At 43.8% G+C, this 27,658-nt stretch overlaps 1 protein-coding gene and 1 long non-coding RNA gene across 2 annotated transcripts in view; one reads left to right on the forward strand and one right to left on the reverse strand.

Annotated features, from left to right (window-relative positions):
• The window catches only part of LOC144314467 (uncharacterized), a 31,120-nt gene extending 20,401 nt beyond the window's left edge, over positions 1 to 10,719 (reverse strand). The window contains exon 1 of the long non-coding RNA XR_013380388.1: positions 10,592 to 10,719. This is a non-coding gene — a long non-coding RNA (uncharacterized LOC144314467). The remainder of the gene's footprint in view (positions 1 to 10,591) is intronic.
• The window catches only part of TMEM181 (transmembrane protein 181), a 74,303-nt gene continuing 57,126 nt past the window's right edge, over positions 10,482 to 27,658 (forward strand). The window contains exon 1 of the mRNA XM_077898551.1: positions 10,482 to 10,668. Coding sequence (XP_077754677.1) covers positions 10,538 to 10,668 — 131 coding nt within the window. The 5' untranslated portion in view covers positions 10,482 to 10,537. The remainder of the gene's footprint in view (positions 10,669 to 27,658) is intronic.

The following is a 27,658-nucleotide window of genomic DNA, read 5'->3' on the forward strand; positions in this document are numbered from 1 at the left end:
GCCAAAGGCAGACGCTCAACTGCTGAGCCACCCAGGCATCCCCAGGCTGTACCATATACTGAGTAAAAGTGAGTTTTCTGAATTCAGAGATCTGGGATCAAATACCATTACTATTACTTACGGTGGAATTATGAGCATATATGCAACTCCTATAAAGGAGTTGCATCAAATATTTCAAAATTCTGATGATAGTAGTAGCTATCTGTGATGGTTAATTGTTTGTGTCACATTGACTGGCCATGGGGGCACCCAAATTAAACATTATTTCTGGATGAGATTAGCATTTGAATCAGTAGGCTTAGTAAAGTACAATGCCCTTCCCAGTGTGGGTAAGCATCATCCAATCTGTTCAGAGCCTGAATAGAACAGAAGTCAGAGAAGGGAGAATTTTCCCCATTTTTCTGCCTTACTGTTTGAGCTGGGCATCTTATCTTCTCTGGCCCTCAAACTTAGACTTATACCATTGGTTTTCATGCTGCTTAAGCCTTTGGACACAGACTGGAACCACACCATCAGCTTTCCTGGGTCTCCAGCTTACAGAAGGCAAATTGTGGGACTTCTCAGCTTCCATAATTATGTGAGCCAATTCCTCATTGTCTATCTATCATCTATCTATCTATCTATCTATCTATCTATCTATCTATCTATCTATCATCTATCACCTATCTACCTATCAGCTCCAGTTGGTACTGATTCTCTGGAGAACATGACTAAAATACCAGCTCTTAAAACTGTTGAGATTATTGTGTATGACAATGCCATCAAGTGCTTTTTACAGTGTCTAGCCCACAGTACATGCTCAATAAATGGGCCTGTTATTATAGCTGTTGGTAATAAAACTACCATTAGTAGCGTATCCAGGAAATATCTCAGTTAAGAACCAGAAAAAGAAGAAACATTGCATGCTTTCTTGAAGAGCAGAGAAAGAACTGCATGACTTTGATTTAGCAATAATTACTCATACCAACCACAGTCATTGCCCTCCCCACCTAATCTTCTAGTAAGATTTTCTGATGGCTTTCCTTTATTTAATCCCTCTCAAAAGATGAAAATTATCTGAAGAGTATTTTTGATTTATTCTTTGCAAAGTCCCTATGTCCTCTAAAGAAACAATGCCCTTTAAAAACTAATCAATAAATAAGCCAGTAACTACAGGAAAATCTGTACAAAATGTAAATGTGTATAACTCTGAGGTCTCTTATAATTTCATATTTCAAACAGTCAGGGATGCAAAGGATTAATTTTAAGTGGCATTTCTTCTTTTTTGCTACCAACACATTTTAAAGATGCATCAAAACCATGAAAATTTACAAGCTATCTATTCACTTAATTTTTATTTAGTTGGACAATGTATTTCACTTAGACAATGTATAAAAGTTGCTGGCCTCAAATATTATTCAAAACCTCCTTAGCATGATCTTGATTTTTAATTGAACATTGGGGCAGACAATAACAGAATAATAGTAGGTGGCTTTAACACTCCACTTATATCAATGAATAGATCATTCAGATAGAAAACCAATAAGAAAACAGTGGCTTTGAATGACATATTAGACCAGATGGACTTAACAGATGTATACAGAACAGTAGTCTATCCCAAACCAGCAGAATAGACATTCTTTTCCAGCATACATGGAACATTCTCCAAGATAGATCACATGTTAGGCCACAAAACAAATCTCAATAACTTAAGAAGATTGAAATCAATCACATCAAGCATCTTTCCTGACCACAATGGTATAAAAACAGAAATCAATTATGAAAAAAAAAAACCTGTAAAAAAAATAAACATTTTGAGGCTAAGCCTCATTCTACTAAACAACCAATGAGTCAAGGAAGAAATCAAAGAAGAAATTAAAAAAATAACTGAAGACAAGTGAAAATGGAAACACAAATGTTCAAAATTTTTGGAACGCAGCAAAAGCAATTTTAAGAGGGACATTTATAGTGATACAGGCCTCCATCAAGAACAAACAAAAACTGAAGTTAGTAGAAGGAAGGAAATAATAAAGATCAGAGCAGAAATAAATGGAATAGAGACTAAAAAAAAAAAAAAAAAAAAAGATCAATGAGGGATGCCTGGGTAGCTTAGTGGTTGAGTGTCTGCCTTTGGCTCAGAGCATGGTCCTGGAGTCCTGGGATCAAGTCCCATATAGGGCTCCCTGGGAGGAGCCTGTCTCTCCCTCTCCCTCTGCCTATGTCTCTGCCTCTTTCTCTGTGTCTCTCATGAATAAATAAATAAAATATTTTTTTAAAAAAGATAAATGAAATGTTTATCTTTGAAAAGATAAACAACATTGGTAAACCTTTAGCCAGACTTCTCAAAAAATGAAAGCATTTATATCAGAAATGAAAGAAGAAAAGTAACAACTGACTCCATAGGAATATAAAGGATTGTAAGAGACTACTATGAAAAGCTATATGCCTATAATTGGACAATCTAATAGAAATGAATAAATTCCTGGATACATACACTCTTCTAAGACTAAAACAGGAATAAATAGAAAACCGAAAAAGACTTATTACCATTAACAAAATTGAATTGGTAATCAACTCTGAACAAACAAAAATCTAGGACCAAATGGATTCTCAGAGGAATTCTATCAAACATTAAAAAAATTTTTAAAAGATTTTATTTATTTGAGAGAGAGAGAGAGAGAGAGAGAGATGGTGCACATGGAAGTGGGGTGGGGAGGAGGAGCAGAGGGAGGAGAAGAAAATCTCAAGCAGACTCCCCACTGAGTGCTGAGCCCACCATGGGGCTAGATCCCAAGACCCTGAGATCATGACCTGAGCTGAAATCAAGAGTCAAAGCTCAAATGACTGAGTCACTCAGGTGCCCGTCTACCAAACATTTAAAGAGAGTTAATGTCTATTCTTTTCAAACAATTCCAAAAAATAGCAAAGGAAGGATGACTTCCAAATTTATTCTATGAGGCCAGCATGACCCTGATACTAACATCAGACAAGGACACACAACAACAAAAGAAAACTACAGGCCAATATCCCTTAAGAACATAGATGCAAAAGTCCTCAACAAAATATTAGCAAACCTAATTTAACAATTAATATCAAGTGGGACTTAAACCAGGGATGCAAGTATGGTTCAATATTCATGAATAAATCAGTGTGATATGCCACATTAACAAAATAAATGATAAAAGGTAAATGATCATCTCAATACATGCAGGAAAAAGTATTTGACAAATACTTTGTAATTTGTAACATATGTTTATGATAAAAACTGTCAACAAAGTGGGTTTAGAGGGAATATACCTCAACATAATAAAGGCCATATATGACAAACATACAGCTGGCATCATACTCAAGAAGAACTGAAAGCTTTCTTTCTAAGATCAGGAACAAGACAAGGATATCTACTTTTACTACTTTTATTGAACATAGTACTGGAAGTCCTAAATACAACAATCAGGCCAAATATATATATATGTATATTTATATATAGGCATCCAAATTGGTAAGGCAGGAGTAAAACTGTCACTATTTGCAGATGACATGATACTATATATAGAAAACCCTGAAGACTCCACCAAAAAACTATTAGAACTAATAAAGGAGTTCAGTAAAGGTGCAGATACAAAATTATTATACAGAAATCTACATTTTTATGGACTAAATAATCAAGTAACAGAAAGAGAAATTGAGAAAACAATCCCACTTGCAATTACATCAAAATAATAAAATACCTGGGAATAAATTTTACCAAGCAGGTGAAAGACCTATACTCTGAACACTATAAGACACTAATGAAAGGAATGGAAGATGGAACAAACAGATGGAAACATATTCTGTGCTCATGAACTGGAAGAATTAATATTGGTAATATGTCCATACTATCCAAAGCAATCTACAGACTCAATGTAATCCATATCAAACTACCAATAAAAAAAAAACTACCAATAATATTCTTCACAGAACCAGAACAAACAATCCTAAAACTTATGTGGAATCACAAAAGACCCCTAATAACCAAAGCTATCTTGAGAAAGAAGAACAAAGCTGGAGGTATTACACTCCCAGATCTCAAGATCTACTACAAAATCTAGTAATAAAAACAGTATGGTACTGGCACAAAAATAGACACAGAAATCAGTGAAACAGAATAAGGAGCCCAGAAATAAACCCACACTTGTATGCCTAATCAATCTATGATAAAGGAGGCAAGAATATGCAATGAGGAAATAAAGAGAGTCTCTTCAATAAATGGTGCTGGGACCATTAGTCTCTCAGCTACATGCAAAAGAGTGAAAGTGGACCACTTTCTTACACCATACACAAAAATAAACTCAAATGTATTAAAGACCTAAATGTAATACCTGAAACCATATATCTCAAAAAAAAAAAAAAAAAGCAGTAATCTCCTGGACATCAGCCTTAGCAACTTTTTTTCTGGATATGTCTTCTCAGGCAAGGGAAACAAAAGCAAAGTAAACTCTTGTGATACATCAAACTAAAGAGCTTTTCCACAGTAAAGGAAACTGTCAACAAAATTTTTAAATTGAGTAAATACTAGTTCCAGCCTTCTAGGAGTTGATATTCTAGTAGAAAAGACACATGTAAATAGACCCCAAAGATGTAAGTCTTAGAGGTCTACCCTGTAAGGGTAGTGGATATTTTCATCAGATTTAACCAAATAATAAAAGGAGCCTGGTAACTTATTAAGAGTCTTCAAGGCAACATTTGTAGTTGATGGTTTTATGATAACTTGTCAGCCTGCATCAGTGAGTGAGACCTACTGTTTGATTTCCCATCCTGAACATGAGGCTTGAGTGTTGTCTAGTGGAAAGAAAGCTTATGGTTTTGTACATACTCTTACATGACTTTATCTTGACTCAACTTCCTAAAGTGTATTTGAGTTCACTGTGATTTTATTAAAAATTAGATATTAATAAAATGATCGCCATCTGACTTTCCCTATGCCTCCTAGCTAATTTTCACTGCTGTTTGCATAACTCCATTTAGTCTCTCTTATTCCTGGCTGGATGTCCATCTCTAGGTAAAGTTCAAGGAGTGTTATGTTATTCAATCAATCAGCAGTATTTATTGAACACCTGCCTTGTGGCCAACACTATTTTCAAGGAAAAAGAGGCAAGCGTAGATAGAGCAAGTGGTTACCTGCTTTGTGTGATTTGAAAGACATTAACAGAAGGTCTCTGCTAGAAAAGAGTGCCTTCTTTCAAACACAGATTATACCAATAGTTGCTGCCCTAAATTTCACCATTAGACATTTATTATTTTGATTTAGCAAGCATCTTCTTTAAAATGCCAATTCCCATCTTGGAGCTGATTGATAAGTACATAGGTTTATTAATTCTTCTCCCTATATGTTTGAAATTTTGAGTGGTCAAGATGTTTTTTCTTTAACATTTATATTCTTTTTGACTCAGTAATTTCATTTCTGATTAAAAGATAGAACTTGAAATGAAAAGATTTGTGTATAAAGATGTTCATTGCAGCATTACTTACAATAGCAAAAGAACCAAAGGAACAAAATGGCCAAGAATAGGGGAATGGTTAAGTACGTCCCTGAGCTAGAACACTTCCAAAATTTTAAATGATATTTAAGAAGAGTTTGGAAAATGATGGGTCACTGTATTCATTACTGAATAAGCAGGATTCCAAATGATTTATATGATATTGTTCCAGTTTTGTAAAATGCTAAAGAATGAGGGGAAAACAGAGTTATAGGGAATAATAGAAAGCCATAGGTATGGCATTTGGAAAGTAATTTGTATCTTGCAGATGTGCTAGATTGTAAGGAAAGATGCTCCAGGACTGGGAAACAAAAGGAGTGAGGCCATTCATACACACACTGCCTTGGCTTGAAGGTGAGTTTTTGTTCTGTCTTATTCTTTTTTTTTCTTTTTGAATTGATGCTTTTATTTTCTTTTGGTAAATACCCAGTAGTGGAATTATTGGGTCATATGGTATTTCTATTTTTAATCTTTTGGGGGAATCTCCATACTGTTTCCCATAATGGCTGCACAAATTTACATTTCCACCATTAGTGCATGAAGATTCCTTTTTTTCCACATCCTTACCAACACTTCTTATTTCTTGTGTTTTTGATTTTAGCTATCCTAATGGATAGTACCTCACTGTAGTTTTGATTTGTATTTCCCTGATGATGAGTGATGTTGAGCATCTTTTCATGTGTCTGTTGGCCATCTGTATGTCCTCTTTGGAGAAATATCGGGTGTTTTTTTTTTGTATATTTTTTATTGGAGTTCGATTTGCCAACATATAGCATAACACCCAGTGTTCATCCTGTCAAGTGCCCCCTCAGTGCCCGTCATCCAGTGTTCTTATTCCTAAGTAAGAAGTTGAATAAGCAGAGGGGCAAGTGAGAGTTGGTGACATCTGCATAAATTAAAGGGAGATTGGATAGGAGTGGGATTAATGGATTATTTGAATAGAATTGACCAACGTCCTGGACATTTCAAAATGTCAACAATAGGGGCACCAGGGTGGCTCACTCAGTTAAGTATATGCCTTCACTTCAGGTCATGATCTCAGGGTCCTGGGATTGAACCCTTGTCAAGCTCCCTGCTCAGCTGGGAATCAGCTTCACCCTCTTCCCTGCTTCTCCCTCCCCACCTGCTCATGCTCTTATTCTCTCTCTCTCAAAGACATAAAATCTGTTTTAAAAAATGTTAACAGTGATTATTTCTCAGTAATATATATCATTCTCTTGCCTAAGCTTCTCTATGCTCTATACGTTTTTAAAATGAGAAAGTGGGGGTTGGGAGTGGCACCTGGGTGGCTCAGTGGATAAAGCATCCAACTATTGGTTTCAGCTCAGGTCATGATCTCATGGTTCTTAGATTGAACCCTACATCATTGCCTGGCTCCTCCGCACTCAGCATTGGAGTCTGCTTGAGATTCTCATTGATCCCGCCTCTGCCTTTCCTGTTTGTGCACTCTCTCTCTTTTGAATTAACAAATAAATTTAAAAAAAGAGAGAGAGAGAGAAAGCATGGATATCAGCGGTGATGGGAGAGGAAATATGTAAATACCCCTGAAGGAGTTAACCATTAATTAGCACTTACTATAGATCAGTTGCTGTATTAAGTGCTCTACATAATCCTTCCCACAAATTCCAGGCAGCCGCTATTATCATCCTTGTTTTATGCATGAAAGGGATCAAAATTTAGAGATATTAAGTATTCAACACAAGTTCATATTGCTAAGAAAGTGTCACTTGTCTAATTTGAGCCTCTGCTCTTTGCCACAACTGAACGAACATGCTTTTTTTCCCCTCTGTTATGTAACAGCATCACAAGATAATGATCCTTTTGATGAGTTGAAAAAGTAGAAGGAATAACTTGATGGCATTCAACAAACACTTTTTAAGTGCCTATCTGAGGTGAACACCAGAATAATATTGTTAATAAGACATGGCCAAAATGAAGGTGGGGGATTGAACACATATTACTTTTATTGAAACCTCATGAAAACCCCAGAAAAGTCAGTAAAAAAGGGGGGGGGGAGATTAAAAAAACCTCATAAGCCCATAAAGACAAGGAGAATGGAAGAGGAAATAATAGCAACAAAATTTTGCAAATCATAAGGAAAAAAGGAATAGATATCAAAACCTAGATCCTTCAATGGCAGTGAGGAAAGCCCAACCCACACCATAGATGTCTCAAATGCTTCAGGAACCAGCAGCACAAGCATCTTTGGAAGTGAATGAAAAGATGGGGCAAAAATCAGGAGGATGGACCACCACAGACCATAAGGAAAAGACAGATGAAATGAAGATTAGCAAGGACATGAGCAACTGGAACTCTTGAACATTGCTGGTAGAAACATAAAATGGCACAACCATTTTGGAAAACAGTATGGCCATATATACTAAAGCCAACTCTATACCTAATCTATCACCCAGTGATTCCATTACTAAGTATAAACCCAAGTAAAATAGTGCATATACTCCCCCAAAAAACATGTACAAGAATGTTCATATTCATAATAACTAAAAACTGGCAGCAGTAGAATCAATAAATTGTTCTATATCCAAACACTGACATGCTGCATAGCAACAAAAACAAAAACAAGACCAAAAAACTACTGCTATAGGAAACAACACAAGAAATTTCACAGACATAATATTCAGCAAACAAAGCCAAACACAGAAGAATGTAAACTGTATGATTCTATCCATATAATATTTTAAAAAAAACAAGCAGAATAGTGATAGAAGCCAGAACAGCAGTTACCACTGGGAGAGAGGTGGCTGTAAAAGGACAGACGGAGCCTTCTGAGGTATCCTATATCTTCATGTTGGTGGTGGTTACATGGATGAATGCATACATAAAAATTGGGTAACCTATACACTTCAAGTTGCACGTTTTATGTATGTTGTACCATAATTTAAAGAAAAAACAAAAACAGAAGGATAGATCACAAGTCTGAGAAGCAGCTAAATCTCCCCATTTTTCTGCTCTGTGCAACTAAATTTTCATTCTCTAACACTGACAGGAAACTAGAAGTTGATTCCCTAGGACTATAAAATAGAGGGTATCTGGACTGGGACCCATTGGCCATAAACATGGGCAGGGCAGCAGGAAATAAAAGACAATCTTCAAAGAGAGCCCTGAACAAGTCCCCTCCTCTCCTTTGGGCATAATGCTGCTGCTGTAAGGGTGAATGGGCATTTTAACCCCACTGAATCTGGGCTGAACCTCTACTGCTTTGACCTATAGGATGCAGAGGAAGTGATGTCAATGGGCCTTCCAAGGACCTCCAAGACATGCACCATCAATAAAGAGAAAGACATTGGATCCAAACAGATGTGGGAAGAGGATCCCCAGGATGGTGGTGCAGTGATTGCTTAGATAGGAGCCATGTACCGAGCATAGGGCAGCCAGTCCAGAGCTGGTCAGAAGGCCAAGGAGAGATTTCACAAAGATGAAACTGATGGAATGAATGCGCCATGTGCCTGAATATCTCAAGAGGGGAGTTAGGCGATTTTGGGGGATCTGAAGTTGAATTAATGATTAGTACATAGACAACTAAGTAATAAAAAAGACCTTGCTGGGCAGCCCAGGTGGCTCAGTGGTTTAGCACCGCCTTCAGCCCAGATCAAGTCCCACATTGGGCTCCCTGCAGGGAGCCTGCTTCTCCCTCTGCCTGTGTCTCTGCCTCTCTCTCTCTCTCTCTCTCATGGATAAATAAATAAATAAATTTTTAAAAATAAATAAAAATGAGGATAAAAAGGTGCAAGGAGGGATCCCTGGGTGGCGCAGCGGTTTAGCGCCTGCCTTTGGCCCAGGGCGTGATCCTGGTAGACCCGGGATCGAATCCCACGTCGGGCTTCCGGTGCTTGGAGCCTGCTTCTCCCTCTGCCTATGTCTCTGCCTCTCTCTCTCTCTCTCTCTCTGTGACTATCATAAAAAAATAAAAAAAAAAATTAAAAAAAAAAAAGGTGCAAGGAAGAGTAGGTGAAATTAGAGTATAGCATGGGAATTCTGGGAATATGTAAACGTGAGTGATGATTAGATTCACCTGGGGTGCTTTGAAAAATACAGATTCCTGAGACCATTTTCTATAATTTATACTTAATAGTGTAAGCGAGGCCCCCCCAAATGTACCTTTGTAAAACATTTCTCCAATGCATGCAAGATCGACCCCGCAGGCAAACCCGTCCTGCATTCAGGTGGAAACACACTGATCTCATGAGGAACAATTGTTTCCTCATTTATTATTGTAAAAATCCACAAGAGATGACACCATCACCATCTTTAGATAGATAGTCCCATGGAAGACGTGTTGATTTGTGAGTTTTAATTTCATACTCAAGTGTTGAGCTTGTAGAGGATGAGAAACTCCCTTGCCCATCCACCCTCCCCTCCTCCCCCACAGTGGTTACAGAATGTGTGGGAAGAGTTCTCTCATTTGGACCATTTGGACACATTCTTTTATCGTTAAAAACGTTTCGTATGACATAACCATGATTGGCTTAGTTTTAAATGTTTTTGCGTTAGGCCAAGTGGAACCCAAGGAGGAAGGGGGGCTGGGGCTGTCCATGGTGCTGAACGTGGGAGCCGGCTCCGGCCTTGGGCCAGTTCAGTCCTCCTCCGAGCCCCATTATTCTCTTTTCCTGTCATCTCCAGTTGCTTCCTTTTCCCAAAACGAGCAGTAGCGAGGACGGCCCTTCATATTTTTGTCCGGGCGGCAGATGACCTTGCGCTGGGTGCCCCCCGCCCCCTCCCGGCTCCTTCTTGGGCGGCGGCCGATGGGCGCGGCACGGCCCCCTCCCTAGGCCCCGCGGCTCGGGGGCGGGCCCCGTCCGCACCCCCGCAGGCCCGGCTCCCCGCGTCTCGCCGCGGCGCCCTGAGCGCGCCCGCCCCACCTTCCTCCGCGCCCCCTCCCCACTTCCCCCGCCACCTGCTCCTCCTCCTCCTCGGCGGTCCCGCCCAGTGCGCTGGGGGCCCCGGTCTCGGGAGCTGGGGAGAGAGGGGCGAGGGGAGCAGTACCGAGGGCGGAGCGGCGGGAGCGCGGGCGCGGCGCGGGCATGGACGCGGAGTACCCGGCCTTCGAGCCCCCGCTCTGCAGCGAGCTCAAGCACCTGTGCAAGCGGCTCCAGGAGGCGTACCGCGAGCTCAGAGAGGACCTCACGCCGTTCAGAGATGACCGCTACTACAGGTAGGCGCGGGCGGGCGCCGGCGGGCCGGGCCGCGGGGAGGGGGCCACACCGGGGCCTCGGGCTCACCCCCCCCACCCCGGGACCTGGGCGCGCTCCGGGCCTGGCCGGGCCCCGCCCCTGGGCCGCCCCCTCCCCGCGGCGGGTGTCGAGCCCAGGGTGGGGGGGCGGGGAGGGCGGGCAGGTTGCGGGTTCCAGTCGGGGAGCTGGGCTGAAGAGCTGTTTTCATTCTCTGGAACCCTGAGCCGAGATGCTCAAAGCCGGGGCTGGGGACCCACGGGCGTTAGGCGCTGCTTTGCTCCTCCCTCTCTTCCTCCTTTCCAGTCACTCCCCCGCCCCCACCCCCACGGTCGTGTTCAGGCGTAGAGTCCTGGTTTGGGGAGAGGATCACTCCTCCTCCAGCGTCAGGCAGGGAGGGCCATGGCCTCTCTTTTGAGGTACTCAGGCCTTGGCTTTGGGTGAAAAATCTCTGAGGCTGGGGTGCTCCTGAGCGTTGGGGGCTGATGGCCTCGGGGCTGCGCCGCACCTCGGTGAAGATGCTGTGGGAGGTCATGTTTCCGCACGCACCCCAAGGGCTTGTTGGTCTGGGCTTGTCTGTGTTCATCTCTGGCACCCTCTCCGGTGTGGCCAAGGTGAGAGCTGGGGGGAGGGGGGCGCAGGCTCTTGCAGCAGGGCACCCGCCCCTACTGGTCTTGGCTGTTCTGTTGGGAGCCCGGCTCCTTTGGTCGTGGTTGGGCTTAGCTGATGTGTTGTGTCCTGAAAGGACCCTATCTGGAGTGTGGAGTCTGGGGCTGAGGTTGGTCTTGCTCCTCAGTAGCTCGTGACCCTGAGAAAGTTAGCTACTAACTCTACTTTGCAAGCTTCCTCATCTGTGAAATGGGGAGCTTGAACCGGAAGGTTTGTGGAAGGTGAGAATTCTAGTCATGATGTTCTCACTCTGCTTCAGGATGGGCAGTGATTGCACAGCTATCTCTGAAGTGGTGATACTCGTTTTTGTACAGTGTACCCTAGTAGTCATATATTCTAATACACGTCAGAAAAACGTGAATCACACTTATTGGATCTTTTCAAAAGTCCAGTGGCTTCTCAGGGACTGGCCAATATATTGTTCACGAAAAATGGAAAAGCCCATTTAAAAAAAATACGTCATTCCAAGATCCTATGGTGTGGCTATGGATGAGCTCAATCTGCCTCATGTAGCCCCCCAGGACACCTGACAGCATGGTAAAAACAAACAAACAAAACACAGTTTTAAATCTTATTTCTAATGTATAATCCAGTCTCCTTTCCCATTGATTTCTCCCCACTCTTTTTTTCTCTGTATTTTATTGTCTTGGGAACATTTATTTGGCAAAGGATCCAGTGGATAGCTAAATGGTCTTAATTCAGGTAGCAAAGAGAACAAAGCCACAGCACTGGTTAATTCACAACTGGATCATCCTTTATTCATTCACTCATTTATCCAACCAATAGTCATTGAGTACCTCCTATGTTGGAGGTACTGCTGCCATTCCAAGTGTTGGAATGCAGGAGATACAGGGCTCTTGTTGTCATGGAGCTTATAGGTAATAAACAAGTGATTACATGTCACAATGAGTGCTAGGAAGCTCATAAACCAGGTGCCGTGATAAAGACTGATAGGGGTGCTACTTCAGAGAAAGTGGTGGAAGAAGGCTCTTGGAGAAGTTGACATTTGACTAAGAATGAAAAATGACTCGCTCACTAGACAGTGACCTAGGGAAGAAAGTTCTAGAAGAGGAAGTAAGTGCAAAGGCCCCGAGGCCATAAAAACATGGTACTGTAGTCCCCCTTCATTGCAAGGGTTATGTTCTAAGACCCCCAGTGGATGCCTGAAACCACAGATAATATTGAATCTTAGGTATACTATGATTTTTCCTATCCATACCATGTCCATATGACAAAGTTTAATTTATAAATTAATCACAGTAAGAGATTAACAACTAATAATAAAATATAACAATTATAATAATATAATCAAGATTGTGTGAATGTGGTCTCTCTCAAAATATCTTACTCTACTGAACTCTTCTTTTAAAAAAAAGATATATTTATTTATTTGAGAGAGAGAGAATGTGCGCAAGTGGGGGCAGGGGCAGAGGGAGAAAATCTTCAAGCAGACTCCCTGCTGAGCATGGAGGCTGACACTGTAGGACTCGCTCTCGTGACCCATGAGATCATGACCTGAGCTGAAACCAAGAGTCAGATACTTTGACTGAGCCACCCAGGCAACCCTGTCCTCACCCTTCTTCTTGTGATAATGTGAGACAATAAAATGCCTGTGTGGTGAGATGAAGTGAGGGGAACGACATAGGCATTGTGATGTAGCATTAGGCTATTATTGACCTGCTGACCATATTTCAGAAGGAGGAGTATCTGCTTCTGGCCTGCAGGTGACTGAAGTGGCCATGTAAGGCAAACCCATGGATAAGAGGGGACTACTACATGTTCAAGGAATAGACAGAAGACCAACATGGTCAGAGAAAAGGGCAGGCCAGGTCATATAGAGCCTTGAATGCTAGACTAAGAAGTATGAATTTCATTAGAATTCCACTATGAACCCATGAGTAGTTTGGCTGCCTATACTACCTGACAGCATGGTAAAAACAAACAAAACACAGATAGTTTTAAATCTTATTTTTAATGTATAATCCAGTCTCCTTTCCCAGCAAACATCTGAACCGATGCTCTAGGAGCTACTCTGCTAGTTGATTTGGATCTTGAAGACCATGAACTTAACATTTTTGGAAGGGGAAAGTGATGAATTCTGGCACCCCCACCACCACCCACCACTCAACCCCCCACCACGAGAACAAGTCAGCTGCAGAATGCCTTATAATATTGTGTGTTGACAGAGTGGTTGGGCTGAATCACAAAAACTAGTTTATAGTGAGGAGATGTTTTAGGTCATTGAACTATTTTCCATTGCTCCATTGAATTTTTATATCAGTGGTTTGCACGTTTACAAAACTAGGTGAAATATTCTTGGGTTTCCAAGTTGGGAAGCTGATAGTTACAGCTCTTGTACCTGCTTAGCTGGAAGATGAACTTGCTACTATAATTTTTGCTCCTGCTTTTCTCACTGTCTTCGTGTCCTCATTAGTGATTTATGACTAAAAGGCACCAGTGCTTTTTCCCCTGGAGGACCAGGGCCTTGCCTCATGTGGCTGACAGTTTCCTCGGAGGAGGTGCAGCTGCTAATGCCCATTTGCAAAATGTGGTTGGTCCCTCCATTAGCTGGCATGGCTATTGGCATATTGGCTGTGTAATTTGGCACCATTGGCAAATGGCAGCTATGTGATCAAAAGACTCACAGTCACTTGCACAAACTGAGAGATGACAGTGGTACTTCCTGCTAGGAAGGGGCAGTAGGTGGAAGAGCAATAGGCTGGGTCTGAAATCCTGGCTCTAAGTCTCAGCTCTACCCTTTGCCAACTCTGTGGCCTTGGGGTAATCATTATATTTCACTGATGATCAGTTTCCACATCAGAAAAATAAAGCAAGGATGTGATAGACTCAAGTGCTTTTGAAAAAACACTGAAGATGCTTTCCAGTACAGACCACAGAATAACCAAAGCAGCTGAGAGGTAACGGATTGAGTTGTTTGGTGACCCAGCACCTCAATGATGTCATCAAGTCCTTTCTTTTTAACTTGGTGGCAATTGGCCCCAATTGACCTAATAATCATTTTGGCTATTGCTTCTCATTCACATTCATGGGGAGAATGGGCTGGCTTCCTCTAAAGGGATAATTTGAAGACTACAGCAAAACTCCCTGAATCTCATCTCTATCCCCACCCAAAATGGTAACAAGAAGAAGACAGACATGTGTTGATAAATGACATGGAACTTTCATATACTGCAGATGGGAGGGTAAATTGGTCCAGTCCCATCTGGGTCCAAATGGAAGACCATTTGACTGTATCTCTCAAAGTTGAACCTATATATTCCCTTTGACCCAGTAATCCTTCTTAGGTATTTACCCTACAGAAATGCATCTCCGTGTCCTCAACAGACAAGGACTGAAATGTTTATAGCAGCATAATTTGTAAAACTCCTAAATTGGAAACCAGCCAAATACTCATCAACAGTAGAATGGATAAATTTGGCTTATTCCACCATCAAATATACAGCAATGAAAGTAAGCAACTTACAACTATACACAATAAAAATGAGTCTCACACACACATAATGTGAGCAAAAGAAGCCAGACACAGTATATACTATTTGATTCTACTTACATAAAAAAAAGTATATAACAAGCAGAATGACCCTATTCTGTTGGAAGTCCGGTTAGTGGTTATCCTTGAAGGAACAGTGAGTGGAAGAGGGCAGAAAAGGTTTTTCTGGCTGCTGGTCATATTTTGCTTCTTGATCTGGGTGCTGGTTACACAGGTATATGCAGTTTGTGAACCTCTATCAAACTAATGTGTATAGTTTCATCACCTTTTCCATATGTGTACCACGCTTCAGTAGAAAGTTTAAAAGAAAACCAATTCCTTTGTCTCACTGATGGCATTGAGCTCCTTTTCTTGAACTCCTAGGATGGAAATAGACAGACAAATCAGAGCACCCCAGGAGCTGAGAGTGGAGCCAATTTCTCCAAGGCCTATGTCCTCAAGGGAGGAGAGGTAGAGTGTGGAGCCCAGTTGGAGTTCTGTTAGGAAGCAGACGTGGGGAATGGAAGCCAAGCATGCAGTCAACCCTGCCCATGAAATAAACTGTAAGGAGCTAAAGAAAAGTGAAGGACAAGAGATATGGTCCTTTATTGCTCCGCTCTTGGCGAATTTGTGATTGGCCATTTTGCTGACCCATACTTTGTTTCTCATGTTATTTCATTAACTAAGCCCTAGACTAATGTACAGAATCAGAATGCCAGTTTATGTAATTGGCTGATGCAGATCCATGAGAACACAGATAACGGTGGGCATGGCATCACAGCCCAGGGAATTAGTTAGATCAAGGGATTCTCAATACTAGCTGCACATCAGAATCACTTGGGAGAGCTTTTAAAAAGACAAATGCCCAGGCCCTACCCTGGAGAACTCTGATTTAATTGGCCTGGGCTGGATCTCAGCCAGGATGGAGAACCCAAGAGGGGTGAGTGGAATGTTTAAGAGCATTAAGCTGACAGAGCCTGGTGCATCCATCTCAACAGAACGGGCTTGCCATCAGGGCAGGAATACTGGATATCACCAGTTAAGGCTCCTCCCCTACACAGAGCTCGGTGGCTCTGCTCTGCTCCAATCACCTTGGCTTTTTCCACCTTTGTAGGCTGACCAACCTCCCTTTTTAGGTTAATGCATCTCTTCAGGTTAAAGGCAATTTCAAGGTCTAGGAACCAATTTTTCCATTAAAAAAAAAAACATTTTATTTATTCATGAGAGATATAAAGAGAGAGAGAGAGGGGGAGAGAGGTAGAGACAGAGGGAGAAGCAGTCTCCCCACGGAGCAGGGAGCCGGATGCAGAACTCGATCCCAGGACCCCAGAATCACGACCTCAGCCAAAGGAAGATGCTTAATTGACTGAACCACTCAGGCACCCCCATTTTTTCCATTTAAGGCAAACCTGCTTATATGTACTGGCTTTAATGTTAATAACCCATCTGCACTGATTTTAATGTTAATGTTTCAGCCGGCTAACATTTCTCCTTGTTTTCAAGTTATTGGTGACAACTCATTGTAATTAGCATACTGATCTCTGTCTTTTGTATCTTTGTTGGTGGGAGGAAATGGTAAGTATCTCTGATGAGACTGTAGTTTTATTTATTTTTTATTTTTTAATTTTTTAAAGATTTTTAATTTATTTATTCAGAGAGAGAGAGAGAGGCAGAGACACAAGCAAAGGGAGAAGCAGGCTCCATGCAGGGAGCCCGACGCGGGACTCGATCCCAGGTCTCCAGGATCACACCCCAGGTTGCAGGTGGCGCTAAACCGCTGCGTCACTGGGGCTGCCCGAAACTGTAGTTTTAGAACTAGCTTCTTTATTTTCATCACTTCAAAGGTATAAAAATAATTTCATTAAACTTGCATGCTTGAGAACTTAGAGTCATGTACAAAACTGGTTCCATGAGAAAGGCTGGTTTTCTGTTTGGGACTAGATGCAGGCCCCAGAAGGGCCCTGGTCCAAGGACTCGACAAGACAAACACATGGATGAGGGGTCAGGGGTGGGCACCAGGACAGGTCAGCTGCCCTCAGACCTACCCAGGCCTTCGTGCAGCCCTCCCAGGGCAGCACCCCTCCCCCCCACGACTCCTGACTGCTTTCCCTTCCCTTGCTCTGGGACCTTGTTCCATCAGTTATCCTCTCTGGTCATGTCTCAGCTCTCAACTCTGACACCTTCTTAAATGCTTACGGCTCTTGGACCAAATTTCCTTCAGCCCAGCCTCCTTGGGTACAACCGCACTGTCTTTGGAACACTTGGGTGGCTCAGTGGTTGAGTGTCTGCCTTAGGCTCAGGGCATGATCCCAGGGTCCCGGGATCGAGTCCCACATTGGGCTCCCCAGAGGGAGCCTGCTTCTCTCTGCCTGTGTCTCTTCCTCTCTCTGTGTGTCTCTCAAAATTAAATAAGTAAAATCTTAAAAACAACAACAGCAGCAACAAAACACAACCACACTGTCTTCTTCAACATATGTTGGTCTGCCTTCTTCCCCCTACCATATTGTCATATAAATGAATTAAGGATGGCCCCTGTATGTTGGCTCCCACGGTGTTTGTTTCTTCACTTATTTCATAGCAGGTGCCTAAACTCACTCCTATTGGTGCCTAACTCAAATTTCTAGTTGCTTTACATATAGCCTCAATATGCATATTTTGTGTATGCATATATACCCAATATGCATATTTTTGCATATACATAATGGTAAACCCAGTTGCTTTACAAATAGCCCCAATATGCATATTTTTAGCCGTTTGGAGTCTGTCTGTTTTGTATACCTGTGAAATAGCACTCAACGTCTGCTAGCCATAGATTTGCAAACCCTGTGGCTATAAAAGACCCCAAACTGTTGCTGCTCTTCAGAGTCCTCTGACCTCGAGACTCCCTCCTCCTGCTGCTGAGCAACATCATCTGTACATATAAATCCCCTCTTTGATTCTGTTCTGCCCCAAGGGCCCCCTAGCCCTCTTCTTTATGGTAAAGTCATGTCTTACCTGTCTCTATGTTATGAGCACCTGTTACAAAGTATATCACGCAATAGGTGCTCACCTAACATGCACTACATGAAAAGCATGAATGAATGAATGAGAACAGGAGAGATTTCACTAAATTACAGGCAGGCATGTTTTGTCCCAGTTTTTAATAGGTCGAAGCTATGAACTGAAGAGTTTCATGTGAGTTCCAGTAAAATTGGGAATTGCTTGCTCTGGAGCAACCCCCAGGAAAATGACTAATAGTATATAGTGGAAAAATTTTAAAGATATTAAAATTTACAATAGAAAATATTCATTTAATGCAAAAGAAAACAGTAAAGGAGGACTAGAGGAACATGAGACATATAGACATATATGGACATGAGACATATAGACGATAAAAAGTAAGATGGTAGGCATGACTCCAGCTGTATCAATGACGAAACAAAATCCATCAAGAGGCAGAGGTTGTCAGATAAGATAATAAGCAAGATCCCATCATATCCCATCTACAGAAAATACATTTTAGATTCTAAGATACAAGTTGAAAGTAAAAGGATAGAAAAATATATGTCATGCAAACAGCAAACTTAGAAAAGCTGGTGTGACTAAACCGCTATCAGGTAAAATAGCTTTTAAAACAAAACATGTTACTAGAGATAAAGAGGAATATTCTATAATGATAAAAGGATCAATCCATTAGGAAGATTAACAACTGTAAACTTATATGCAACAAACAACAGAACCCAAAATACATGAAGCAAAAGCTAACAGTTGAAGGGAGAAGTAGAAGATTAAAAAATAATAGTTGGAGTATTCAATACCTGCTTTCAATGATGGATGGAAAAACTAGCTAGGAGTTTGACAAAGAAATAGAAGGCTTGAACAGCAATATTAACCAACTAGACGCAGTATAAATCCATAGACTACTGTGCCCAACTACAGCAGAATAGGAATTCTTCTCAGGTGTACATGGAGTGCGTTCTCCAGGATAGATCATATACTCATCTGTGAGACAGGATGTAATAAATTTAAAAGGACTGAAATAAAAGGAAGTTCTTTAACTACCATGGAGTGAAATCAGACATCAATTACAGGAAGAAATTTGGGAAATCCCCCAACATGTGGAAATTAAGCAACATGCTCCGAAATAATCAATTGGTGAAAGATGAATCATAAAAGAAATTAGGATTTTGAGATGAATGAAATAAAAACACTATATATCAGAACACCTGGGATGGATCTAAAGCAGTGCTCAGAGGGAAATTTATAGCTGTAAATGCCCCCATTAAATAAGAAGAAAGAGCTCAAATCAATAGTTAACCTTCCACCTTAAAACATTGGGGAAGAAAAAAGAAAACTAAAAAAGCAAAGCAAGCAGAAGGAAAACAATAAAGATTATGGTAAAGATTAATTAAAGAAAAATATGGAAGCAATAGGGAAATGAATAAAACTAAAAGTTGGTTCTTTTTTTTTTTTTTTAAAGATTTTATTTATTCATGAGCGACACAGAGAGACAGAGACATAGAGGGAGAAGCAGGCTCCCCAAGGGGAGCCCAATACAGGATTCGATCCCAGGAACCTGGAATCATGACCTGAGTCAAAGGCAGAAGTTCAACTGAGCCACCCAAGCATCCCTAAAAGTTGGTTCTATGAAAAGATAGGCTGTTTTGACAAGACTTTAGCTTAGCTAGACCAAGCAAGAAAAAAAGGAAGAAGATGCAAGTTACTGAAATCAGGAATAAAAGAGGGAACATGGCTATCCAACTTGCAGGAAAATGAAGGACTATAAGAGAATGCCATGAGATAAGTGTATGTACTGATGAATTTGAAGAGACAGTTTCCCTGACACCAAGCCAAAGACATCAATAAGAACCCCACAGACCAGTATCTCTCGTGGACAGAACAGTTCTCAGACAAGACAAAACACCAGCAAACTGAAGCCAGCAACAGGATTAGAGAAGAAGGGGTTATACACCAGGCACCATCACCAAGTGGGATTTAAGCCACGAAGGAAAGATCAGTTAATATATAGTATCCGCAGGCCCATCTCGTGGTGTTTTGTTTCATTTATCATTCGCTGTTTCCAGATTGTACAAGTCTGTGCTTCAGGGACATCCCAAAGGCCTTGAATTGACCACTGGCCCACGTATGGCACCCGTGGTTTAGACAGCAGACGTGCGTATGCTTGTCCGAACTCTTACTGGTGGCTCATCGAAGCTTAGTTATTTTTACATGTGCCTTCGGGTAAGCTGAACTTTGGCCCATGCAGCAGAGTTGTTTCGTTCTTTTTTTCTTTAAAGCAAGCTACATCTTGCTCTGAATCGGGAGGAAATGATAAAGATCTTCTTTTCCTGGAGAGCAGAGCACGTCGTAACAGCCGATTGTTCTCTGGGGTCAGTCATCAGTCAGCTGCAGCAATGACTCAGCTCTTGCAGTAGAGAGGAGTGTCATTTGCCAGATGAGAACAGGCCTCTGAGCCGGGGCGGGACATCCGAAGCCGGATCCAGGCCTCTCTTGCAGCTTCTGGGGGCCTCAGCTATTCCTTGGCTCATATGCGGCCGCTCATCGTTTCTCAGTGTCTTCCCTCTGGGCCCGTCTGTCTCTGCATCCAAACTTCCCCTTGTCATAAGGACACCAGACGTAATGGATCAGGGCCCATCCTTGACCTCATCTTAACTTGATCATCTGCAAAGACCCTATTTCCAAATAAGGCCACAGTCACGCATGGGGTGGGGGGTGTCAAGACTTCAGCATCTCTGTGGAACACAATTGGACCCGTAACAGGCTCTCCTTGAAGAGGCCTGCCTGTGTGTTGACACAGGGCTGTGGATTTAGATCCCCCTCTGAGTATGCTCTAAACTAACAGCTGACTGTTTGATGAAGAAGAGACAGGAGGACCAAGTCTTGGCTTGTCTCTGCTGCTACCATCTTGGAAATCAGGTCTGCACATCTCAGAAAACGACCGCAGATTCCTGCTGGCTCTAAAACCAAGACCAGGCAGCCCGGGGGGCTCAGCGGTTTAGCACCACCTTCAACCCAGGGTGTGATCCTGGGGACCCTGGATCGAGTCCCATGTCAGGCTCCCTGCATGGGGCCTGCTTCTCCCTCTGCCTGTGTGTCTCTGCCTCAATCTCTCTCTCTCTCTCTCTCTCTCTGTGTCTGTCATGAATAAATAAAATCTTTTAAAAAATAAATAAAATAAAACCAAGATTGCAGAGCAGGAGTGGGGCTGTGGGGCTGAAGGGGGCGCCCAGCGATGGCCTCCCCAGCAGAGGCGACTACAGTCTTCTCAGCATCACCTGAGCTGCCTGAACTTTATGAAGTTCAAGTTGGGAAAGGTGGCATGTGTGGTATATGTGTGTGTATGGTATACATCCAGTGTGCATGGTATGGTGTGTGGTGTGTATGTGGAATGTGTATGGTCTGTGTGTGTATACGGTGTGCATATGAGGGAGTATGTGTATGGTGTGCATGTGTGCTGTGTGCTGTGTGTGATGTGTATGTGTATGGGATGTGTGGTGCGCGTGTGTGGTGTGTGCATGGGGTGTGATATACATGCGTGTGGATGTGTGTGCCATGGGGTGAAGGAGGGCATGGAGTGTGAGCATAGGACCTAGGCCCCGCCCAGCCCTCCGTTGTGGTAAACCAGTTTGTGAGGAGCTGTTGGGTCCGAGGGAGGGTGACCAAATTGCCCTGGCTTTAGCACTGAAAGTCCAGTGTCCTGGGAGACCTTCAGTCTCAGAAATATCAAAGTTGGTGTCCCCAGAAGTGTGACTCCAGCTGAAGCTGGCTGGGGAGGCTGAGTCTGAGGCTCTGCAGCTGCACTGTCCCTGGGAACAGGGTGTGTGCATGTAGGGGTCACCACCAGCGTCCTGGGGTCACCGTCAGCATCCTGGGGAGAGGTGACGGAAGACACGCCCTTGACCTTCTCCACTCTGGAAGGCGGTTTTCCCTCCTTTGTCCAGCATTCTCCTTCCCCTGTTGTCCTTGCCTTCCCCCTAGTCCACCCTCTTCCCTGAAGAGAGCAGCCTTGTTGCCACAGGGCCCTGGTTGTCAGAGGGGAGCCCCCCAGGACAGGAGAACCTCAAGGTACTTCTACAAATTACCACTATTTTGTGGTACTTCCTTTCCTAATCTGAAATGGAGTTCCTTGGTCATACCTTACATGCTTTTATAACTTAAAACCCAAAAATACGGGGGTGCCTCAGTGGCTCTGTCGGTTAAGCAACCGCCTTCAGCTCAGATCGTGATCCTAGGGTCCTGGGATCCAGCCCCACGTCAGGCTCCCTGCTCAGTGAGGAGCCTGCTTCTCCCTCTGCCTCTCTGCCTCTCTTCCCAGTCATGCTCACACACACTCTCAATCTATCTCAAATAGAGAAATAAAACCCTTAACAAAAAACAAAACAAAACAAAACAAACTATAATCAGAAGGAAATGCACAAAGAGTATGCATTTTCTACCTGAAAATGCTCCAGCAAGTCACTAGAAGGAAGTGTGCAGGAGATGGGTTTATCTGTCTAGCATCTCTGATGGATGACCCCATGCTCTTGGGTGAAAAGAGCCCTCAGTTTTGATTCAGGGCAACAAAGATTCCCTAAGAGTCCATTTGGAAAGGGCGAGCAATTTGGAATGATCCAGAAGCTCCAGACCTGGTGTTCTTATGGCAGACCATCCTCAGCTTCCTGTAGGGTGAAATGCAAAATCAAACACCATTCCTTCAGGCTTCAGGTCGCCATAGGAATGATGACTTCACTGTATGTAGTTCTTATTGTCAAGGGCCATGCCAGGGACACCCGGAGGCATTAGTTGTCACTTTATAGAGAGATGGTACCACAGTGTTTATGACTGTTGATAGCGGGGCGCCTGGGTGGCCCAGTTGGTTAAGTGTCCATCGGTTTTGCTCAGGTCATGATCTCAAGGTTGTGGGATGGAGTCCCCGCATCAGGCTCTGTGCTCAGCATGGAGTCTGCTTGTCCCTCTCCTTCTGCCCCCCACCCCCAGTCCCCATCCACCATGCTTGCTCTATTTCTGAAATAAATAAGTAAATCTTTTTTTTTTTTAAAAAGACTATTGCTTGCAAGTATTAATTTCAGCCCAAAAGAAGGAATTTATTACAAAGATACAGAGATAATTTACAGAATCAAAGGGCACAGACGCTACTGGATCTCAGGAAGGAGCTGGAACCGATTCAGCTTGGATTTCCAATCTCTCCCCAATGCCCCCAAACCACTGGTTGCCAAGTCTGCTGTGCACTGGAATCCTTTTGAGAGCTTTAACAACACGGAAGCCCAAGCCCTACTCCGGATTCTGATTTAATTGGTTTGGGGTTCAGCCTGGATACTGTGTTTTTTTAAAGCTCTCCCACTGATTCTGACCTCAACACACCTTGGGAGCCATTGTCCCTAAACTAATTTGTGCCTCTGCCCTTTGTCCTCGCTGCCACCGGGCCCCCGGTCTCTGCTCAGTACCAAGACTGCCTTCTCTGTGCTTGTGCTGCTCGTTTGTGGGAGGAGGTCACCCAGGCAGGCCTCAGGAGAAGTCATCATTAATGTGAGATTCGAGACGTCAGCTGGGGCTCCCACGAAGCCCCCGAGTCCTGCTAGGTTTTCCCAGGACGCTCACCTTCCCCAGCCTTTGCAACAATGATTTCAAACTTTCTCTACCTCTTTGTAGTGGGTCAAGCTGACAAGTCCTCAGAGCCCCTGGGCCCTGGCCATGTCTTCCCATCCTCCCCTCGGTGGCCCATGGCCCTGCTTCCCCACCTGAGCTGTCCTGAGAAAGGTTCACGGAGTTCCCATCTCCGCCACCTCTGCACCACCGCCGACGGATGGATGGACAGGGGGGCTGGTTCACCCCACATCGGCTGGACTGGTGCCCGCAGGCCCTGGCTCCCCAGCAGCTGCCTGCAGGGGCCTGGAGTATAGCCTAGATGTGTAGGTCAGATTCTGACCCACGGATAGAACCAACAGATCTTTCCAGATATGGAAGTTTCTGGCAATCTCTCCCGAGCTCTCCTGCAAGGCGGAGCAACTCGATGTGTGGATAATGAAGCCAGGGACAGCTTGCACTCCCTCGAAGCTGCTCTCCTGAGCCCATGCCTCCATTCTCTCTCCAAGCTTCTCCTAAAATTTACATGGAAATTTGTGCCTCAGATTCCAACTAAGGGAAGCCAACTAAGGTGTTCTTGAGCATGAAGACAGTTTTGCCCAGTAACTCGCAGAAGAGATGCAGGCCAGGAGTAGCATGCATTCTGGCTGTCCAAGTTCACTTGGGGCTGCAGGACCCGGGGGATTGGGGCTTCCACTACTCGAACTTGCAAAGTCTCAGGAAAACCAGGATCCGTTGATCCCCTATAGAAGGAGGCGCACACTCAGCCTCCTGCCTCTGAACGACACACTCACTGCCCTGGCAACTCCTGCCCTTTCCTTCCGTGGGGACATGTCCCCCTATCCTGGAAACTCAGACAAAACACACCGGTCCACTGCCAGTCATCTAACAGCCCCACCTCTCTTTCATTCAGGACACGTGTTGGGTATCTGTCTGTCTTGGGCTTAGTGCCAGTCCCTGGAAAGGTGAGGACGAATGGAGGCCAGCAGCAGGGAAGTCCCAGGGGACAGTAGTGGAATGGTACTTGTTTCCTGAAAGGGAAGCATGGCAAAGTGACCTCCAAAGGCTGAGGAGAAAGAAGTGGTTTGTTTAGGGCATGGACAGAAGCATACCCTGAGATCCTAAGACTGCTACCCCACCTCCCTGAAGATCTGCTGCTTCTGTAGCCCGGGAGATCAGGAGCACAGAGCTTGAGAGCAGGTGTGTGTCATGGCCAATAGCTCCAGGGCAAGTCAAGAACATTTTGCCTCAGGGTGTACTTTGGGGTGTGGTTAAGCAAAAGGAAAGCATTGGCGGTGGGGGGGGGGTGCTATGCTCAAGGTCTCAGGTCACAGACCGGTCATCAGGTTGGATTTGTTCAAAATGGTGTTAGCCTGGTTCATGCAGTGCCGCTCAAATGCTAAGAATAAGATAGAGACATGTTTCAGCCAAGTAAATGGAGACCAGTACTTTAAAAAATCCTAAATTCCCAAAGGCAGAGAAGGTGAAGGGTATTGGTATGCTGGCCACACTCCTGGTGAGTGGAAGCAGTGGGGCCCATGAGCAAGGACTGTGCCCTGCGAGAGTGTGTGAGGGCCAGGGGCAGGCACAGGCAAGGTGTTCCTGCTTCTACTCACTGTGCTTCATTATTGCAAGTACTAGAAACCCATGGGTACCAAGGGAAAAGAGGGCATTTGTTTCAGAGGTGCTAACCGGATAGAATGAGATCATGTGTGTAAACTCCTTAGCATAATAGTAAACTTTATGGTGACTCTGAGAGTTGCATGCAGTTATCTTACCTTTGGGGATGAAGAATAGGGAGGAAGCAAGAATTATGTCACAAGATTATGGAAACTAGTCTTCAAAGATGGTACCCCAGGGAACCACCCCTCCCAGGGTTCATGCTCATTGGTTGTCTCTTGCCCTTGGATCTGGGCTGGCTCTGGCTGTCCTTTGACCAACAGAATGTGGTGGTAGTGATGCTGAGTAATGCCTGAGGCTAGGTCACAGGAAACTCTGCAGCTTCTGCTTTGATGCCTCAGAGCCACCATTCTAGGAGAAACTAGCCACATGTTCGAGGTCTGACTTTCTGGAGACCTGTGAGGAAGCCCAAGCTAACCATGGGAGAAGCCACATGGGAAAGACTGCTTGGCTGGCCCTCTGCTTTCCAGCCTCCCCAGCTCAGGCACAAGACATACAAAAGGATGCATTTTGGATGTCCAGCACAGTGAAGCCTTCCGATGACTGCAGCCCCAGTTGCCATCTGCCTGCATTCAGGGAGGCCCCCAGCAAGAACCATTCATCTGAGCTTATCAACACCCAGGACCATGAGAGATAGTAAACTGTTTTGTTTCAAGTCACCATGGTAGGTGCCATCTAAAATGGTTCCAGGGATCCCCACCTCCTGTTATTTACATCCTTGCATGATCCCCACCTCTTGAGTGTTGGGTCGACCTGTGATTTGCTTCTAAAGAAAAGAGTAGAGTAAAAGCAATGGAATGTCACTTATGAGATTAAATGACTTCCGTCTTGCCCTCACTGTCTGGTTCTTACCACTCACTCACTCGGATGAGGCAAAGCTGCCATGTCAGAAGCTGCCCGGTGGAAAGCCCCAAATGGCAAGGAACTGAGAGTGGCCTCCACCCAATAGTCCATGAGGCACTAGATCCTGCCAACAACCACGAGCATGGGTATGGAGGTGGATCCTTCCCCAGGCTAATCTTGAGGATAACTTCAGCCCCAGATGACACAGTGCCTACAGCTTGAACGAGAGCCTGAGCCAAAGGAACCAGTTAATGGCACCTGGATTCCTGACCCGCTGTTCTGAACAAAAGATTCATTCAGAACAGCTGTGTTTCAGTTTCAAAAAGGAAAGAAAACTTTATTATTATTATAGAAACCTAATAGAAACAGAAAAAGGAAATAATCTGCATATAGATGAAGGTAATAATAGGCAATAAATGAGAATAAGGCAAAGTTACGTCAAATCGGGTACTTACAACATCCAACCTCATCAGCAGGGGAAGTCCCATGGAAACAGCCAAACTGGAGTCTGAGTTGAGGGGCCTGGGTGGAGCACCCTCCCCTCAGGTGATACTTCCAACTGACCATCCCCATAAGGGACACATTTATAGGGCAAATAACTGGGTTTGAAAACAAACATTTGTGTGGTTTGGAGCGAGCTGCATTTCTGTTTCCGTGTTTCTATATTTTCAAGGAACCTGGGCTATGTGTGTCTGCCTCCCCTCTGGGATTCCATTCAAGGAGGCCAGCCCAGCCCAGAACAGGAGGGGATGTGAGGCAAGATGTATAGCTCTTGACATCCAGAACAGAAGGGCCAGTTCTGACCTGGAGGCCAGATGATATATTTCAAACAACCAGGCTCCTAAGGTTATTCACACAGCACGGGTCTCACAAATAACATTTCTTAGCCTGCCTGTGTGCATGCAGGTCCAGGTGGTCAGTTAAGACAAGTCACAAAACATCTATCCATATAGACCGCACACAGTAAACACAAGATAATACATGTTCTTGTTTCGGGGCACAAAGTTCTGAGGTAATTTGTTATGCAGCAGGACACCTGGGTGGCTCAGCGTTTGGGTGTCAGCCTTTGGCTCAGGGTGTGATCCTGGATTCCTGGGTTCGAGTCCCACATCGGGCTCCCTACATGAAGCTTGCTTCTCCCTCTGCCCATGTCTCTGCCTCTCTCTCTCTCTGTTTCTCTCATGAATAAATAAAATTTAAAAAATTTGTTATGCAGCAACAGATAACTAATACAGCTGTTATGTGTTGGGGGTAGTTTGTTACACAGCAGTAAACCATGGGAACAAGTACAATGATAAGAAAGCAAAACCTACAGTCTTATATTGTCAGTAACCACCGAGCTGAATGTCTGTGTTCTGGCATTACTAAACTTGATAAGAAGATAAAGCTTTGGAACCAATAAGAGGTAGACCGTTGCTTCTACTGATCAGTTCTCAGGAGTCAAGAAGACAGTGAAAAGTCAGCTCCCACGTTTGGTGCCAACAAGTGGGCCAGAAAGGCATGAGCCCTCCTGCAAATGACAGGAGGAGGTTGTGGGGAAAGCAGTGTGGTGAGACAACCAAGCCCTGACAGAAATACCTTAGTTCTGCTCTGCTTACTGCAGAGAGGATGAGTCAGCTGGAAGTCGGTGTCCAGGAGCTGTTGAAACCCAGGCCAAGACATGTCACTAACGTCAACTGTCATCAACTACAATCAAGCTCAAGGGAGAG

This window comes from Canis aureus, chromosome 1, assembly GCF_053574225.1.
Source record: "Canis aureus isolate CA01 chromosome 1, VMU_Caureus_v.1.0, whole genome shotgun sequence".
In the NCBI taxonomy this organism is placed as follows: Eukaryota; Metazoa; Chordata; class Mammalia; order Carnivora; family Canidae; genus Canis; species Canis aureus.